At 53.1% G+C, this 17,006-nt stretch overlaps 1 protein-coding gene across 4 annotated transcripts in view; it reads right to left on the reverse strand.

Annotated features, from left to right (window-relative positions):
• Window positions 1–1,070: 1,070 nt before the first annotated feature.
• Window positions 1,071–17,006, reverse strand: part of TMPRSS13 (transmembrane serine protease 13) — a 28,545-nt gene continuing 12,609 nt past the window's right edge. Inside the window, exons 4-14 of one of the 4 annotated variants that reach the window (XM_077893705.1) lie at window positions 15,290–15,328; window positions 15,073–15,195; window positions 13,998–14,127; window positions 12,119–12,211; window positions 11,051–11,094; window positions 9,559–9,721; window positions 8,497–8,669; window positions 5,860–5,958; window positions 3,484–3,626; window positions 3,171–3,323; window positions 1,071–2,483 (exon numbers count right to left, since the gene is read on the reverse strand). In XM_077893705.1, the coding sequence (XP_077749831.1) occupies window positions 2,460–2,483; window positions 3,171–3,323; window positions 3,484–3,626; window positions 5,860–5,958; window positions 8,497–8,669; window positions 9,559–9,721; window positions 11,051–11,094; window positions 12,119–12,211; window positions 13,998–14,127; window positions 15,073–15,195; window positions 15,290–15,328 (1,184 nt within the window). In that variant the 3' untranslated portion in view covers window positions 1,071–2,459. Of the gene's footprint in view, window positions 2,536–3,170; window positions 3,324–3,483; window positions 3,627–5,859; window positions 5,959–8,496; window positions 8,670–9,558; window positions 9,722–11,050; window positions 11,095–12,118; window positions 12,212–13,997; window positions 14,128–15,072; window positions 15,196–15,289; window positions 15,329–17,006 lie in introns of all 4 variants that reach the window. The other 3 variants (XM_077893703.1, XM_077893702.1, XM_077893704.1) reach the window with 3 other exon arrangements.

The following is a 17,006-nucleotide window of genomic DNA, read 5'->3' on the forward strand; positions in this document are numbered from 1 at the left end:
TTTGTTGGGATGGAGCCAGAAGAGAATTGAAGGAGGGACTTCCCCTCATACTGACATAAGAGAGTAACGAAAACAAATCTGAGGTGTCCAAAGGCCAGGCTCATGGGCACAGGCCCGGAAAATTCTGTGTTCATGGTCAGGAGCGGGAGTGTACAGTGCAGCACTGGCCATTCATCAGTGGGATCATAATGATGGCAGTTAATATATTAAATGCACTAAAAGTAAGTGTGGAGCAAGAAGGGATAGACCTGGGAATACCTGGGTGGCTTAGTGGTTTAGTGCCTGCCTTGGGCTCAGGGCATGATCCTGGAGTTCCAGGATCGAGTCCCACATCGGGCTTCTGCCCGGAGTCTGCTTCTCCCTCTGCCTGTGTCTCTGCCTCTCTCTCTCTCTCTCTGTCTCTAATGAATAAATAAATAAAAATCTTAAAAAAAAAAAAAAAAGAAGGGATAGATCTTTCAGAATTCAATGGGACCACCTATCTAAGTTTCTTGGAAATGCTTGAGTAAGCTTTCGGGCTTTCTTATAATCATACTTCTTGCCGAGTTTGACAAAGGCGGAGGTAGAGAAAGAGGAAGAAGGAAAAGGAGAAAGGACAAGCACTGGAGTGCCCTTCACCCACCTCTGTCTGTTTTTTTGTGAAGGTTTAGTTACTTTTTAAAGATTCCTTTCAAGCCTCACCTCCTCTGTGAAACCCTCCCTGACTTCTCCAAGTGCAATTGGTAGCTTCTAAGCACGGTGTCCATACTCATCATAGCTTCCTACACTGGACCACAATCGTGAGTTCCTGACGACACTGTCCTCATCTTTGTACCCCTGGGCTTGGCATGAGTACCTGGTTCAGAGTAGACACTGATATGGTGGGTAGGTGGCTGGCTGGCTAAATAAATATGCAGAACCCACAGCTGAGGAATCAAAGCTAAGAATCCAAACTGAGGCTGTCTGGGCACCTGGGTGGGCAATCTCAATTTTCAACCTAGGCATCAGGACATCCAATCACAAATTTTTCAGGTCACAAACATTTATTGCCAAAGATCATCGCCGGGGCTGCCGTAGACATGAATGTTGCCCAACCCCACCCCTACCCCCGCTCCCCCAGCCCTGATAACATGCAGCCAGTCCCCTCGGACTCTACCCAGCTTTGCTAACTAACTCCAGCCTGCTCTTCCAGGGTGGTCTAGCCCCCGGGGCAGCTGCCTGCCTGAGCTGGGCTGACCTGCTTGGACTTTGCCCCTGAGAATCATAGCACCATGATGCAGGCCCAAGGAAAGAGAGAGAATGGACGGGGCAAGGAACAGGTGCCCCAGAGGGAAGGCTGGGGAAGGCCCGGGCCTCTAGCTGCATGGACGCCAGGCATGCTGATGGCTTATAGGAACAGGGCAACCCAGATCCTCATCATGGCTGTTCCCAGGGCCTGGGGACAGTGTCAGCTTTCTCTCCATGGCAGTGTTCATGGCAGTTCCAGGTTTCTGAAACAACTGAAACATTGAAAGGTGGAGAGGCTGGAAAGAAACTGCAAGGCCTGGGACAGCGCTGGGTACAAGGTGGGGGCCTGTCCACCTCGACTCTCTCAGGCTCTGAGGCCCACAGAGAAGCAGCAGCCATTTCTTCATGTCCTGGTTGTGGCCTTTGGATGCAGCAACAGTGTGGTTCTCTGTGATGGATCTGCTCGCCAGCCCACATATGGACTCCCTTCCCTGAGTTCCCCAAAGGGGCTCCTTCCTCTGGTCCTCGGACGTCAGGAATATTAGCAGAGCTCTGGAATGTCACAATTCCCATGAGTCCCTTGGAGTTTTGGGGGTGATGGATGCTGGCTCATCAGGCTCCTGGAATTTCTGGAGTATCTTTAAAAATGCATCTACTTCCATTTCTTGAATATAAAAATAAAATAAAAATCTGCTCCAACTGCCTGTGACCAGACAAGAACAGTTGTGAGCCTGGACAGCCACAGTGCAGCCCACCTGTGCACCAGCAGGAGGTCTAAGAAAGGGCAGGAGACTGGTAATGCCAACGGGAGCATCTTCCTGCTAGGGACAGCCCAGGTACTCCAGCACTTGGCTGTCACCTAGGCTGCTGGTGGCTACTCCATCTGGGCTAGTCTCTGAGTCAGGGTCAGAAGAGCAAGAATTCTTGATGGGAACTTCCAGGCCCTTCTCTGGGCCCTGTTTGGGCTTCTCCTCCTTCTATTATGGATGCCCCTGCAGGAACCTCCACAGTGCCCAAACTGTTAACGCCAGGTGCTTTCCAGCCTGGGATTTGGGAAGAACTGACGGCTCTCCTGGTTTCTGAAGACCTTGGGAAAGCAACAAACACATACATGTGTGCATGCATGCACACGAACACACACACGCACACACGTGTGCACATTCACAGAGGCAGCAGATGGTGGAGGTGGGAGTAACAAAGGTGCCTGGTGGCCTCTAGCCCAGATGTCACTGCAGGTGGCCCAGTCACTCCGGTCAGAGTCTTTGCAGCAGCCAGTGCTGTGAGGTGGGACAGGATAGCTGCTTAGGATTTCCGGAAGTACACCTCCCTCTGAGGAGAGAACAGGGTGAGGCTGGCTCAGGGATACAGGTGTCGAAGGTGGGGGTTCAGGGCCTAAAATTCAGCCCAGCTGTCATGGGCACTGCTCCTCAGAGAGAGGCAGCAGGGAGGAGCCATGGAAGCAGAGAGACCCACTAGGTGGATTTCTGGAGCAGCCACCCGAGCTCTCTGCACTGCCCCCCCTCGCTCGGGCAGAGGAGGGAAGGCGAGTGTACGCTCCTGCTTTACAGCTAAGGTGGCAGGTGCAGGGAAGGCAGGACCGCCCTGGGTCAGCAGCAGGGGGGATGATCTGCTGTGAGACTAACTTCCTGCGAGGAGGGAGCCCTCCTACACACGTGCGGGCTCTGATGGGCTGTGTGAGCTCACATGTTGGCCAGCCCTGCGGAGAGGACGGTGCTCCCGGGCCAGCACCCAACCTGGGCCCACCCCTTCCAGCTCCTCAGAGGAAGGAAACGGAGGGAAACACAGGCAGCTGGGGCTGGCCCCACATTTGATTCCTGTCCTGTCCCAATCTTCCTCACCTTCTGAACATCCCCAAATACAAGGGAAGGCCTGGGCCCTCTTCCAGGCACCCCACTTTGGGAGTTCCTGGTCTGCCCCGTGCAGTGCCCCATGCAGGCTCTCACCTCCATCTTGCTGTAAATCCAGGGGAGGACTTCTGTCACTTTGGTGTACACACCGGGCTTGTTTCTCTGGCCACAGCCCGTGCCCCAGCTAGTGACTCCTGCCAGGTACCAGCGGTTGTTCTGCTCGCAGACCAGGGGTCCCCCGCTGTCTCCCTGTGAGGGGAGCACACATCTCAGCAGGGTGGGAGAGGTGGTCCTTGAGCAGGAAGTGGTGGGCACCCGATTCTCACCCGGAACCCACCTCCCCAGCCTTCCCCCACTGCCCCTGGCCCCCTGCCCCCAGGACCTGAGCCCCACCCAGATGCAGCCTCACCTGGCAGGAGTCTCTGCCTCCCCGCAGGTCCCCAGCACACATCATCCTTGGGGTAAGGTAACTGTCATAGACCAAGAAGTCATTGCATTTCTTAAAGTCGATGAGGTTGACCTGCACCTCCCGGAGGAAGGGAGAGGTCTTCTCTTCAGTGAAGTTGAGTTGAGGAAAGAGATGATGGGAAACGAGTGAGACCAGATCTGGACAGCTTCTCGACCTTTTAGTTGCTCTCCAGTGACTCAGACTCACTCCTTCCTGGGAGTGGAGGGTACCAGTCCCGTGGCTGGCCACCCAGATCATATGGGCACTCACAGCCTCGCATCACACACAAGCCCCTACACGTAACACAGACACATACACGTGCAGAGACAAGCTCATGAGCCTATTGCGCTGCCTTCATGTTGCACAGTGCTTTCCTGTATTCCAAGCATCATCAAATACATCATTTCGTTCATATCCAGTAACTATGTGCCCTAAAGAGGTATAATTAATCCATTTACAGTTGGAGAAACTCATGGCCGAAGGAGTGACTTGCCCACAGTTGCACAACTAGTCAGTTATGGAGCTGAGACCAGAACAAGGCTGCTCCCAGGCCAGTCACCACTCCATCTTGTTGAGCAAGGGAAAGGTGGCCCTGACCCCCGCAATTGGTCAAAGGCTGACAATGAGGCCAGCCAGGTACTCTGGAGCCAAGCATAAACAATCCTATAGAACGAACATCAGAGAAGACCACTCTCTAATAGTGATGAAGGAAGGCAGAAGAAGACCGCTTCGTAATCTTGTTTAAGCATAAATGAAAACAGGGTAGGCTACAAACCACAAAAAAGCTAACCGTCCCTTCTCCCGGCCAATACGAGTGGCTACTGCTTCTTCACTGATTATAGTTTCAGATTCGGTTTATTCTTAACTCCTATTCTTAAATCCTAGATGGGATTAGGATGTCGAATCATTGAATTATCCCTGCTTCCTGAAAGCATCCAATCTAGAGAAATGTTCCACTTCTTTGAACCACCCCCCGTCCCCAAACCATCCAGGTCCTATGAGAAGTCCTTTCTAGCACTCTGTTATTAAGATTTCCATGGTTCTCCATGGTATATGGTCCCCTCAGTGCAGTGAGCAATGAACCCAACATGTTCAACTACAGGGGGTCTCCAGGTAGTCTTGGCTGGAGGGCATCGTCATACCAACGGCTTTGACATAGACTCACGTAAATATACAGATTTCTCTCGGGTTAGTTTATAGGCTCTTACTTTGGAGCGCTCTGTGCCAAGCTGTTTAGGGGGGGCACAGACACCTGGTGTGGTCTGCATTTAGGGGGACACAGGTACCTGGTATGGTCTGCATGTAGGGGGATATAGAAACTTGGTGTGGTCTGCATTTAGAGGGTCACAGGAACCTAGTGCTGAGGTCTGAATTTAGGGGCCACAGGCACCTGGTGTGATCTGAATTTAGGGGGCCATAGGCACCTCATGTGGTCTGCGTTGATGGAAGGATCTTAGCCAACCAAGTGGTGCCTACATGGTCTGAATACAGAATGCACAGTGTTGTCAATCCTGGAAATACTCTTCCTCTTTTTGTTAAGATACGTGAGTGAAGTGTTGGTATCTTCACTGGGAGGTGGCACCTGAGGGTTCTGGGGAAATAAACGTATAGGTCCCTATGAACAGATCTGTATATAAACACATTTTGTATACACTTAGAGGAGAGCTTTTTTGAACTTCTATAGCTGTATGTAAAAGTACCTAAGATTGGTTAAGCCTGTGTCAACAGTTGGTATTTTTTTCACTTGTACATTTGGGGCTTTTTCTTTTGATTGACTAAAGCTGCATATGCTAAAAAACAAAAGCAAAAAAGTCTTTTTTTCATTTTCTTTTCACTTTTTAAAAAAATTCAGAGTAATTTCAATTTAATGGGGGTCTTTCTCAACAAAAGTGTCAATCCAGAGCGTAAGAAACAACTGAGGCTCTGTGAGGAAGTGGTATATATGATGCAGATAGCACCAGCCAACAGGTTCTAGATTATTCTAGACTATTCTAGACTTATTTCTGTCTATCAGAAACTACCAGGGTGACCCTGGGCAAGTGACATAGCCCCAAAGGTCTTCAGTTTCCTCATTTGTAAAATGGGAAGAACGGGTCAAGGGTGGAATTCAGGAAACCAAAAGTTTCTAATAGGTGCTCTGAGATGTGAATAAATTGGTCTGCTGTGTGTAGGGGTGAAGCGAACACACACATCCACACCCAGGCCCATGGAGCTCTCTGCCCAAAACCTCATCTAGATAGGCCCTCCTCTATATACCCCGACACATCACCCGCACACTCTCCATACAGACACATGTGTACACACACAGAGACACAGCCTAGCATCTCCGCCTCTCACCATCGGTCTCCTTGGTCTTGCCAAAACCTGTGATCCAGCAGGTTTCATTGAGATTGAAGGTCTGTCCATGCATAGGGAGGCAGGCAGGGTGGATGTGAGCTGCAATAAGACCTCAAGGCATCAGAGCAGGGACAAGGCTGGAGGTTTCAGCTGGGGTGGTAGTGTGGAAGGACAGGGGTACCAATGTCCGAGGACCCTCCCTCCTTGCCCCCAGTGTGGTTCTGAATCTTCCAGGGCCTCAAACTGACCAGGCAAGAAACTCAGTCACTTTATCTTGACCCTCAGCATTCAAGTTGCTGCTGGAGTCCCTCAAGCATTCTGAACTCAGTGGGGGCCATGTGGGCAGAAGCATATGCCTTGGAAGCTCCCCTATGTCAAGCCAATCCCGATGGTCATAAGGGTCTCCCTTCTAGAGTGAGCTTCCTCCATGCCCATCCATCAGAGGAAGGAGCAGCAGCAGGCTAAGTCCCAGGCATTATCATTATGGCATCTCTCAGTCATGTGTCCAGCCTGGTTTGGGGACAGCACCTCCAGGCTGGTAATGACTTGAGACACTCCCTCCAGGTCAGACAAGCTCTCCAAGTGGGAAGAGCACATCCCTAGAGGCACAGAACCACTGCTCACTTGCTGCATTTAGAAGGTACTATTGTACACCTTGTCACAGCCCCCTCTAGGACTGGGATCTTTAGACAAACTAGGGCACAGACCACCAAACTCCAATTTGCAAGATAAAAATATCACTTGATAGAATGTTTGCAGTGTTCCCAAGTGTTTGTTATGCTCACCGCAGCTTCCTGCACCTAGAATAGTGCCTGACACAAACTACTCAACAAACCTAAGGAAGAAAGGAAGAAGCAACATAGTGGAAGGGAGTGTGGGAGAGGGAATGAACTCTAGATTCTTCTCCTACAAATTGGGCTCAAGTATTGGGGTCTAACATATTTGTCTGCTAGAGAATGAACAAACAAAAAAGAAATAAAGGTATGGCATCAATTATTAGCCAAAAAATGCAAAACATAATTTCTTAAAATATGCTCATTTTTAAGATGTAGGGTCTTCAAAACATGTGACACAATATATCCTCCATTCGTTTTTATGGGGAAGTTAAATTCATAGGTGAGTTTTCACAAGTCTTCTCAGATAGTATTGTGACTTGAAAGGGCTCTCCGCCCGCCAGAGGAGTTTAAGAAACTCTGCTCTGATTTCTAAACCAAAATTTAGGGCACGTGGTCTGATCAGAAGACTACGTAAATGTAAGCTGTGATTCTCAGACTGGAGGTGTGCTTCCTACGCAGGAGCCTATCAGAGTCTGGAGAGGGACTGCCATTGTCTGAAAAGCATATGCAACGTTATAATAGCTTTACAAATTACTTAATTTGATCTGGAATTCCAAATAACATTAAGGAGAGTTGGAAGTGATGGGAGATCTGGATGGTTAGTCAAATGGAGTCTGGGTTTGGCAAGGTTGGAAAGGCCTGTTCTGGTCCTGCAGACTGACGGGCCCCTCTTAGGTGAGCAGAGGACCACCCCTCACCTTGTAGTCCCAGGGGCTCCACGGAACAGACTGGGAGGCCCAGCAGAGGAGTGGTTTTGGGGGATGCTGGCCCGCAGGTGGGCGGGGCTCTAGTGCCCTTTCCCCCTCCTCGTCACCCCACTCTGATGACCTAGTGTCTGACTCATAACCGACACCGCCTCTGTAATTAATATGCCAGGAAAGATCAGCTCACAGGCTCAGAGCACAAGAAAGGCTGGACTAACCAGAGATCCTTCCAAGGCTTCCAGGAAACCTGGTCCACCTTACCTATCATTTTTCAGAGAAGCCCCATTTATGCCTCCTGGGCTCCCTCAGCTGTCCCCACCATCGTGTCATTGGTCTCTACTGTGTGTGTGTGTTACCCATTTTGTTCTCTTTGCCATTGCAAGTGCACAGTGCGCTGCATAGAAGCAGACACACAGTAAGTATCTGATGAGGACACACAGGAGTGAGTGAATTAATGGATGAAACCTTCTTTAATCTCCTCCTGACAACTCCTCCAACATCTCTATCCTGTGGCCAACCTCATGCCAATTCACTGTCTATACCTGTGCTCGTTTTGTGTGCCCAACTGCAGTGATAGCAATTTGCCAGCAGAGAGCCCGGTGTGAAGAGCATTGCTCGGGAAGCAGACAGACCAGGATCCCGTCCTGGAGCTGCCACTTATTACTTCGTGGCCTTGGGAAATTTTCTCTCCCTAAAGCTCCATCTCCTCAAATATAAAACGAAGCTAATAATAGTACCTGCTCCACAGGATTGCCTGTGAAGAGTAAGTGATACCGCAGATGTAAAATGCCTACCGCAGTGCCCAGCCCCTGTTAAGTGCTCAATAAATGAGTGAAACAATTCAGTGTATTTATATTGGTGAAGACCGGTATCCAAGACTTATCTCTGTCACCAACTTGCAATGTAAGATGTGTCATTTGGGACAACCTTATTTCCAGCCTCTGGGCCCCAGTGTTTCCCATGGTAAAGTAGAGATGTTCCATTAAATGATCCCCAAGAGCCTCTCACTTCCACCATGCTGAGGCTCTGGGACCCCTGGATGCTGCAAGGCTGGGCCCCAGGGGCTGCCTGGAGGAGCTGGGGCGGCTGTGACTCACCAGATAGGGTCAGGGGCTTGGAGAGCCGCATGAGGGCGATGTCATAGTCGTCCTCCTCATCCGTGTAGTTCCCGTTGATGATGATCTGGGAGATGGAGGCTGCCTCAGGCAGCTGGAGGAGGTTGCTGGTGCCCGCGTAGACCTTCCAGCCCTCCAGGATCTTCTCCCGGGTCCTGCAAGAGCCACAAGGGAGCATGGTCTGGCTTCTTGGAGGCCCCCTGGCAGCATCTGCCACGTAAGAGAAGCTGCAGCTGCAACACCAGCTCACAGGCAGGGGGATGGATGAAATGACCTCTGAAGGGAGCCTTCCATCTTAGCCCAGGGCTCCAGAACAATCCCCTGTCTCCAAAATCCTGTCTGGAATTGGCCACCCAGCAGCTCACAAAAATAAAGAGGAGGGATGGGCGCGATCTCTAAGCATCGACCCCATTGTCTCCTCTGCACGCCACCAACCTTCCTGTGAGGTGGACAGGACACTTCTCAGCAGTATTATCCTCAGTAGAAATGGAGCTTTAGACAGAACAAAAGGGACCTGCCGAAGACTCACTCACTGCTGGGGAAGCCAATGCCCCTGAGGCCTTGTCCTTAGAGCCCTTTCCTGCCCACCAGCCCAAAGGGACAAGCCTGGCTGGTGACAGTTAGAAGCTGGCTGCGCCACGCTGCCTGCGATCCCCATCCCTCCATTCCCGGGACAGCATTCCTGAGTCCTCGGGCTCCTCTCCTGGAAGCTCCGGTTGGAGGAAGTGGCAACAAACCCAAAGCCTCTTTATTTCACCCCGTTCTTCAGGGATAGGCTCGTGAGCCTGTCTCACCCTCCTCCAGGCCATCAAGGTTAATTTTCTCATTCTGGGCCTCACTGAGAGCGAGTAACCCCAATGCATGGTCCCAGGACCAAATGGCAACTGCAGATCATGGCCCGGCCACACGAGCACTGCCTGGCCCTGGGGGCCCCGGCTCCCGACCCAAGCCCTCCTCCGCAGAGAGACAACTCAGTCTTCCAGGAGCCCTGCCCGGTGCTCCAGATGCTGGGGGCACAGAGGCACCCACCCCTCGGGCACTTACACAAAGAAGCAGTGGGCAGCGGTGAGCACCCACTGGGCGTCGATCAGCGTGCCCCCGCAAATGTGCGTGGTGCCATAGTGCAGACTGACTTGCCAAGGCCACTTGCTCTCTGGGGCCAGCGCCCCTCCCACGATCCGCCCGGTCAGGGCCCTCAGCCCACAGTCTGGGGGAGAAGCAGAAGAGATGAACCGTGACCTCTGCTGCTCTCAGAGCCCCCCCCCACCCCACCCCCCCCCCACCCCCCCCCCCCACCCCACCCCCCCCCCCCCCCCCCCCGCCGTGCTCCCTGGGCCCTGGGCCAGGCTTAGGCAGCCCCCTGCTGAGGACACAGCTTTGCTCACTGAATCTGATGTGGCCTGGCTGTTTCCTGCCAGGACAGAGCTCCCACCGGGTGGGTCAGATTTCTGGGATCGCCTGCTGGGAAGTTCCATCCTAGGCAGCTTCCTAGTACCCCCCTACTCAGTCATTCTTTCCTTAACTTGACCAGCGCTCTCTCAGTGCCTGAAGCTTGGGGCACTGTGCCAAGCACCAAGGTCATGATGGTGAATCCCAGGGTTGCCATCGGGAGCTTGGGGAAGCAGACCAAGTCTGACGTGACCCTGAATTTATGAGCCCTGTCGCAGCATTTCAGAACAAAGGAGAAATGAACTTCCATGATGTACAGGTGGGTCTATGCCCATATGGATCCCCAGAGGGTCATTTAGTGCTACTGGGGACCCTGCACGTACCCCCAAGGAAACACTTCCAAGCATGTTCTGGAGTCATCCCCCCCAAATTGTGGACAAGGCAGTCCTTGGAGTTTGTTCAGACATGTGCCCTTTTCTCTTCGAAGGGGGAGAATGGTCTGAGGGGTGGACACTCTGTCCACAGCAACCCTGTCCATAGCCCTGTGCGGACACCTGCTCCAGGGAGCACCCCCCGCCCTTCATCACTGAGAACACAGCACTTGTAGGCTGGTTAACAGCTTGGGCTCTGGGGTCAGGCCCGAGGTCAGATACCAGCTCCTCACCTACCAGCAGTCTGACCGTAGGCAAGACAAACATTTTGGTCTCTTATCAGTAAGTGGGCAGTGATGGCACCTGCCTCACGAGAACCAGAAGCAATTGTTTATCAAGAGTCAGTAAGAGTAGAATATACTCAGTAAATGTTGGCCCTAGATCCAGTTCCACATCTATTGATCTGAGAGCTTTCCACTGATCCAGACTAGCTCCCCCAGTCCTCCCCACCACCCAGCATCCAAGAGATTTGAATGGCTGCCCCCCTATGAACAAGGTTGCTGGGCTGAGCAGAGTCAGGAGAAGAGGAAGTGCTACCCTGACACTGTCCTAGTGCCTTACAGGGAACCCAGCCCCTAAGCAGGCCTGCTGGTTAAGACCATCTTCCTGGCTGGGACGCCCACGGCTGGCCATCTCCCCCATAGAGGCCCCACCCCTCTGCTCCCTGACTCCCACCCCACACAGGCCACAGTCCAGGAGGAAGAGCATCTTCTTACGGGAACACTGGAGAGAGACATACCGCTGGGAAGGGCATTCAGACCTGCACGAAGGGACACGGAAGATGGGGAAAGGGCACATTAGATATCTCCTCCAGGAAGCCTTCCCTGATTGACTCCTTCTAAGTTCCTATCCCATTTCCTTCACTTGAGATTAAAGATTCTGATCTCCCTCCAAGAGAGACAGACCCTTCTGGTGCTTTCTTCAGGAATGGGGATGGCTCAGTGCAAACCATCCCCACTCTTGTCCCCACCTCCACCCCCACTTTTCTTATGGTAGATTGCACACATTGGGTAGATAGATCCACGTCCTCTATACCCATGACTTCATTGTCCCAGCACCTTTCCACAGCTGAGCAGGTAGCCTGACCCTCCTCTGCCAGTTCCTCAGTGCTCCACCGGCAATGCAGCATGCAAAACAGCTAGCATGAAGCAAGCAGCTGGGCTGCAGCTAATTCCCTTCTCCTCCCTCCCCTCTCCATCCCTTTTTCTCTGGGAGCCTGGCTCGGTCTTTCCCTCCCCAAGGTAAACACTGCTAGCTGGTGGAGCCCCCCTCCACCCTCCCCTCAGTGGGCTGGGGACAAGGGCAGGGCCATAGTGCACAGATGACAGATGGCAAGGCCCAGGAGGGGGCCGGTGCCTCTCAGCCACGCCTCCCTGTCCCTGACCACATGCACCTGGCCCTCCTCCAGTGGCTGCTCCCCCTCCCACTAACCCTAATGATGTTTTCCCTCCTCGCTCCAAGCCCACTCCCTACAGTAGCTTCCAATCCAAACACCTGGCGGGCTGGCAGCCCCAAGGTTTATTCATTCTCTCTGGCATCCAGATAAATGCTTGGGCCACCCTGGACCTTGAGGCTGTCTCTGCTCCAAGCTTCGGTAAGAACTTTCAAGTCAGGAGACAGATGGCAAATGAAGACTGTTTTTGGAATGCTCAGGACACGCACAATGGACTCCAGGAGGCTGGGTCCCCAAAAAGACAAAGGGGCAAGACTCCCTGACTCAAAGCCCTCCTCCATTTCCCTGCCCACAGGCCCACAGACCCACAGCCTGGCCCATACCGCCACACCTGTAGAGGCTTTCCTGGAGGGTAGAGTTGTATTTGGAGATGGAGAAGCTGTGGGCAAGATCCCTATGGGCCACCTCGGTTGTCCGGTAAGCACTGTAAGAGAGGGGAGCGAAAGAAGAATGAGACAAACTGCCCTCCTTCCCGGTGCCCCAGAGGCATCATAGTCCTGCTGGCAGCGACCAGAGGTGGTTAAGGCCCAATACACTCGGTCCCCACCCACATCCCCACGAGCCCTGTGCACTCGCCTGATAGCGGAATTAGCACCCCCTGGGAACTTGTTAGAAATGCAAATTCTTGGGTCCTCGTAACCCTAGACCCACTGAATCAGAAACTCTGGTTCTATATTTTAGCTGGTTCTCCTCAGGGTAATTCTGATACATATGCAAGTTCGAGAAACACTAACCTGGCCCTTTTCTAGCCAAACTGTGATCCACGGGCCAGCAGCAGCAGGACCCCAAACCTGCTGAGCCAGACTCTGCATTTTAAAGATCCCCAAGTTATGGCTTTGCACGTTAAAGTCTGAGCACCTTGCACTTGCCTCCTGGATCTCAGACCACAGTGCACATAAGAATCGCCTTGGGGCATTTGTTAAGCAGGTTTTAAATCCTAATCCAGAGATTCTGATTTTGGGGGTGCATTTTAACAATTCTGATGGGGGTGATCCATGGACCACTATCAGTGTGGCACTTCTGTGCATTTCTAGAACACGGTGTGCCCTTGCATGAGAGTGTGCCTTTTGCGTGGGCTGTTCCTCTCCCTAGGGGCTCCTCCGTTCCCTGCCCTCCGCCAGGTGCAGTCAGGTGCCCTCTCCGTTGCGTGCCTACAGCGCTTCTCGCAGATCCTTATCCTCACACATAGCACCGTGCTGTGGTTATCGGGTTAAGCCTCTCCCCTGCAACACCTTGTTGGAGGTTCTCCAGGGGCAGGGATCTTGTCAGGGTGCCACATGGTCTCTGGCCCATATCAAATCTCAATTGTGTTCTTTGAACAAATGACACTATCTACTGAAGCCCAAGGGAGGCTCCGATTTGCATAAGGTCGCACGACTCAGTGATAAAAGATATTCTGACTTCTTCCAGCCAGATCCCCCCAGATTCCCCTCTCCCAGGTCGGAACTCTGCAGCAGAGGTGAGAGCGGAGGGCAGTGTCTAAGTCCTAGCCTCTGAACCCTGGTCTTCAGGTGCTTCTTCCACAAAGAGTCCTCACTGACAGCCTAAACCCTCCTCGCCACAACCTCACACACATTGGTGAACCCCAAAACTCAGACCAAGAGGAAAGATGGACTTGGCAATGTGGCCTGGAAACAAGGGGAGCATGGGGGACTGTTTCAAAGGGGAAGACTGTCATAACCCTGCTCCCTGCTCCTCCCACCAGCATCTGCTTTGGTGTAAAATCTTTAGAGCCAAAGATTTTAAGACTTTAGCTGGCCTCACCTGCCCTTCTCCTTCCCCCTTTGATGAGGTCCAGCTCAAGCCACAGCTGCTATAGCTCAGAGCCTGAGCCTCTAGTTCCCAGCTGTGAGGACAAGACAAGGCCTGCCCGAAGCCCTACCTGCCCCCCAACAGGGCCACCATGATCATTAAATGTGATCACGGACACAAGGCCGCTTTGATACAGAGATCATGCAGGACTGTGCTCCTACTGCATGTCTACAAATCATGACTTTGGCCTCATGAGGAACACTTGCTCCCAGACTTTGGCTCCTAGGGCCACTGTCCCTTTGAATAACTCAAGAGTGTCCTGAGCTAGGGCCCTCCACCCTGGTCCTCAAGAGTCCTTTTAACAGGAGTTTCCCATGATGAGCCTGAGACGCCCTTGCAAAGAGCACAAGACATCCCTGAAGCTGGGACCCCCAGCGCGGGGAGGGGAGGAGGTTTACCTCACGAAACCCAGCTGCTGGCAGGTCTTCTCCGAGTAGGAATCATTCCAGCTGTCACTGCAAATGGGAAGCCACTGGTGGGAGGACCCAGAGTAGACTTGAAGCAGAGACTTGTCCCAGTCAAACCTCACTGCCGGACAACAGAAGGGCAGAGCAGGTGCTTAGTACCCGGTTCTTGAGCAATGTACCGAGTAAGGCTCTGAGATGCTCCTGTCCTGAGTCTCAATGCAGGTCTTTGGAGTAAAATCGCTGACATCCCTGGGGAATGTCAGAGAGCCAGACCCAGGAGGTAATGATCACCAGCCAGGGCTCAGAAGCCCCGGATGCTAAGAAGGCAGAGCCAAGGCACGGGCGGGTGGCCAGGCAGAGAGCTCTTTATGCAACAGACCCCAAGGGACTGTTGCTGGAAAAAGGGGTGAGCACTGCCAGGAGCCATCACCCCAAGGGGGTAGTGACATGCCCGAACAAGAGAGTGAGGAGGGGAATACAGGCTATGATCGGACCACGTGTTCAGTCACAGAGAGATGTGGTCATGGGCAATGACACACAGGTGAAAGGCCCCCAAAGACACCGACATGATGCTGGACACAGACAAGGCACCAAAAAACCACTGAAGATCAGAGCTCAAAGAGATCTTTGGGCTCACCTAGGCCAGCCCTTGACAAACTGACCTTTATGAAACCATAGGGGTGCCAGGTCAGAGGTCACCTGCTGGGCAAAGACGAGGGACATGTGGACCGGGCCCTGGACCCCACGCCTGCCTCCAGCCAGAGTAGCTGTATTTTATCTGATACTCAGGAGTGGTCAGATTCTGAGAACCCACTAATCTTGTTCAGTTCACTCGTTTCACAAATTTGGAAAATGAAGCCCAGAGAAGGTAAGTGACTTGCCCGAGTCACACAGCACTCAAAGCCAGTTTCAGACCCAAGTCTACTATGACTAGAACCCGGGTCCTCCGACTCTCTGTCCATTGGCTCCCATGTGAGCTGATACACATTTTGCAGTCACCAGAGTACACATACACACACAGACACACACCCTCAAGCACACATGCACCCATGCCCCGCGTCCTTACCACAGCCCAGCTCATCACTCCTCAGCTTACAGTCCACGACCCCATCACAGCGCACAGCATGGGTGGGGCAGCTCTCCACTGGCTCCTTGTACTTGATCCCCGTGTGGCCTCGCCAGAAGTAGACTGGAAAACAGTGAAGCAGACAGCTGGGTCACTGCCAGCCCCGGGAGACAAGACACTAAGCAGCCCGAGGCCCTGGGGGTTCGGAGACACCGACCTGCAATCCCTCTTGGACTCTGGGGCTCTCTTCCCCCATCTGTATGGAGAGAAAGGCTGCTCAGGAATGCTCCAGAACGCTCTGGAAAGCTCCTGCAAGCAGGGCAGCACCAGGCAGACTCGAGCAGCCCCCCAGAGAGAGAGAGGTGGGGAGAGAGGGAGGGAGGTGCAGAGGTGGGCACTGGAAGCTCCAGTGCCCTACATTGGCCAGAGTGGCAACCAGAGAAAGCCCTCCTCCAGAATCCCAGAGCCGGCCTCTCAGAGCCCCCCTGGCATCCCAGCATCCCTGTGCTCTGTGGGTCACAGCAGAGAAAATTCTGTCTCCACAGTCCATACACACAAGCACTACCCATGCTGTCTTCTCAAAGGCTGGTCTTTCGGTCCCAGAAGCTCCTGGATCTTCATCCTCCCTCTCCCCTAAACAAGCAATGTCCTCTTTGCTCAGCTCTCGCCCCATTGTTTGTCTTTATGCCTTAAAATGTCTGTCCTTTCAAAGAGCAAATTGAGGTGGCTGATTCCCAAGCCCCCAGGCTTTACAAACTATGCGTGAAAGTCAGCCTCGTGACCCCCTCTGTTTGGAACAGTAACCTCTTCTCAAGCTAGGATCCCTTCCCTCCTGCCTGGAGACACCTTGCCTTGGGTGCCCAAGAAACCTGAGTTCTAACTCCTTGCACTGCCCCTCATCCTCAGCCTGATCCCCACTGGCCCTACCATGCGCTCAGGCACCCATGGTGAAGGTCACCCTGCGTGTCTGCCCCTTGCAGACCCGGACACCAATGCCACCTAATGTTTTGCACTTGTCCCTCCTGGAATGCCCGCAGAGCCACCATGCAAGGGTCACCTTGATAGTCAGTGGATGCCAGGACGCGTTGTGAAACCACACTGTGATTATAACTATATCCGGGGGGCCACCCTTGGATGCCATCTCATCCCTCCATGGGTTGGTCATTCCTACTGCTCCGAGGACTGCCAGGGGTGGGAGGGGCAGGAAAAGAAGAGCAGCGCATCCTGGCTGGAGGTTCACATGGACACCATGTGGCAGGCACTGTGCTGAGGCCTTTATGTGCATTGTGACAATGATGCTAGCACCTTGTCAGGCAGGTGGTGGGACCCCGAGGCTTGGAAAGTTAATTAATTTGCTGCAGTCACACAGCTGGCAAGTGGCAGAGCCAGGATGCTATGGGGGAGCCGTGCCGTGCCCTTAACCAGCTCGCTACCTCCTCCCGCGTCATGCTCGTCCTGGAGCAGCCTTGCCAGTCCTGGTTTCCATACACTCACGCACCTGGCTCCTCCCCACACCGTGCTGCCTCTTGAACAGAAGCCTTCCCCGCTAGCCTGGCCTTTGAAGCTCTCTACCTTGCAGCTCAGCCTTACCCAACCAGGCAGACAGACCCCAGGTCCCCAAATACTCTTTTCCTCTATGGCTAAGCAGGTCCCTTTCTCCTCCCCGTGCTGACCTTGCCATGGCCCCCTACATTTCCCGCAGCTGCGTATCCCACTCAGATGCTCTCCCATCTTCCGGGCCATCACCTGACCCTTCACGAGCTGGTCTCTGCCACTCCGGCCCACATAGCTGTCACCTCTTCCCGACAGTCACATTTGGCCTCCCCTCTGCAGAGAGCCCTGGGCCATGTCCTATCTTTTCCAAAGTGTGTGTGTGTTTGGGTGGAGGGTGGGGAGGGGGGTGAGGAAGCCTAAACCCTGGAACCCTTTATCCC

Source organism: Canis aureus, chromosome 3, assembly GCF_053574225.1.
Source record: "Canis aureus isolate CA01 chromosome 3, VMU_Caureus_v.1.0, whole genome shotgun sequence".
NCBI lineage: Eukaryota > Metazoa > Chordata > Mammalia > Carnivora > Canidae > Canis > Canis aureus.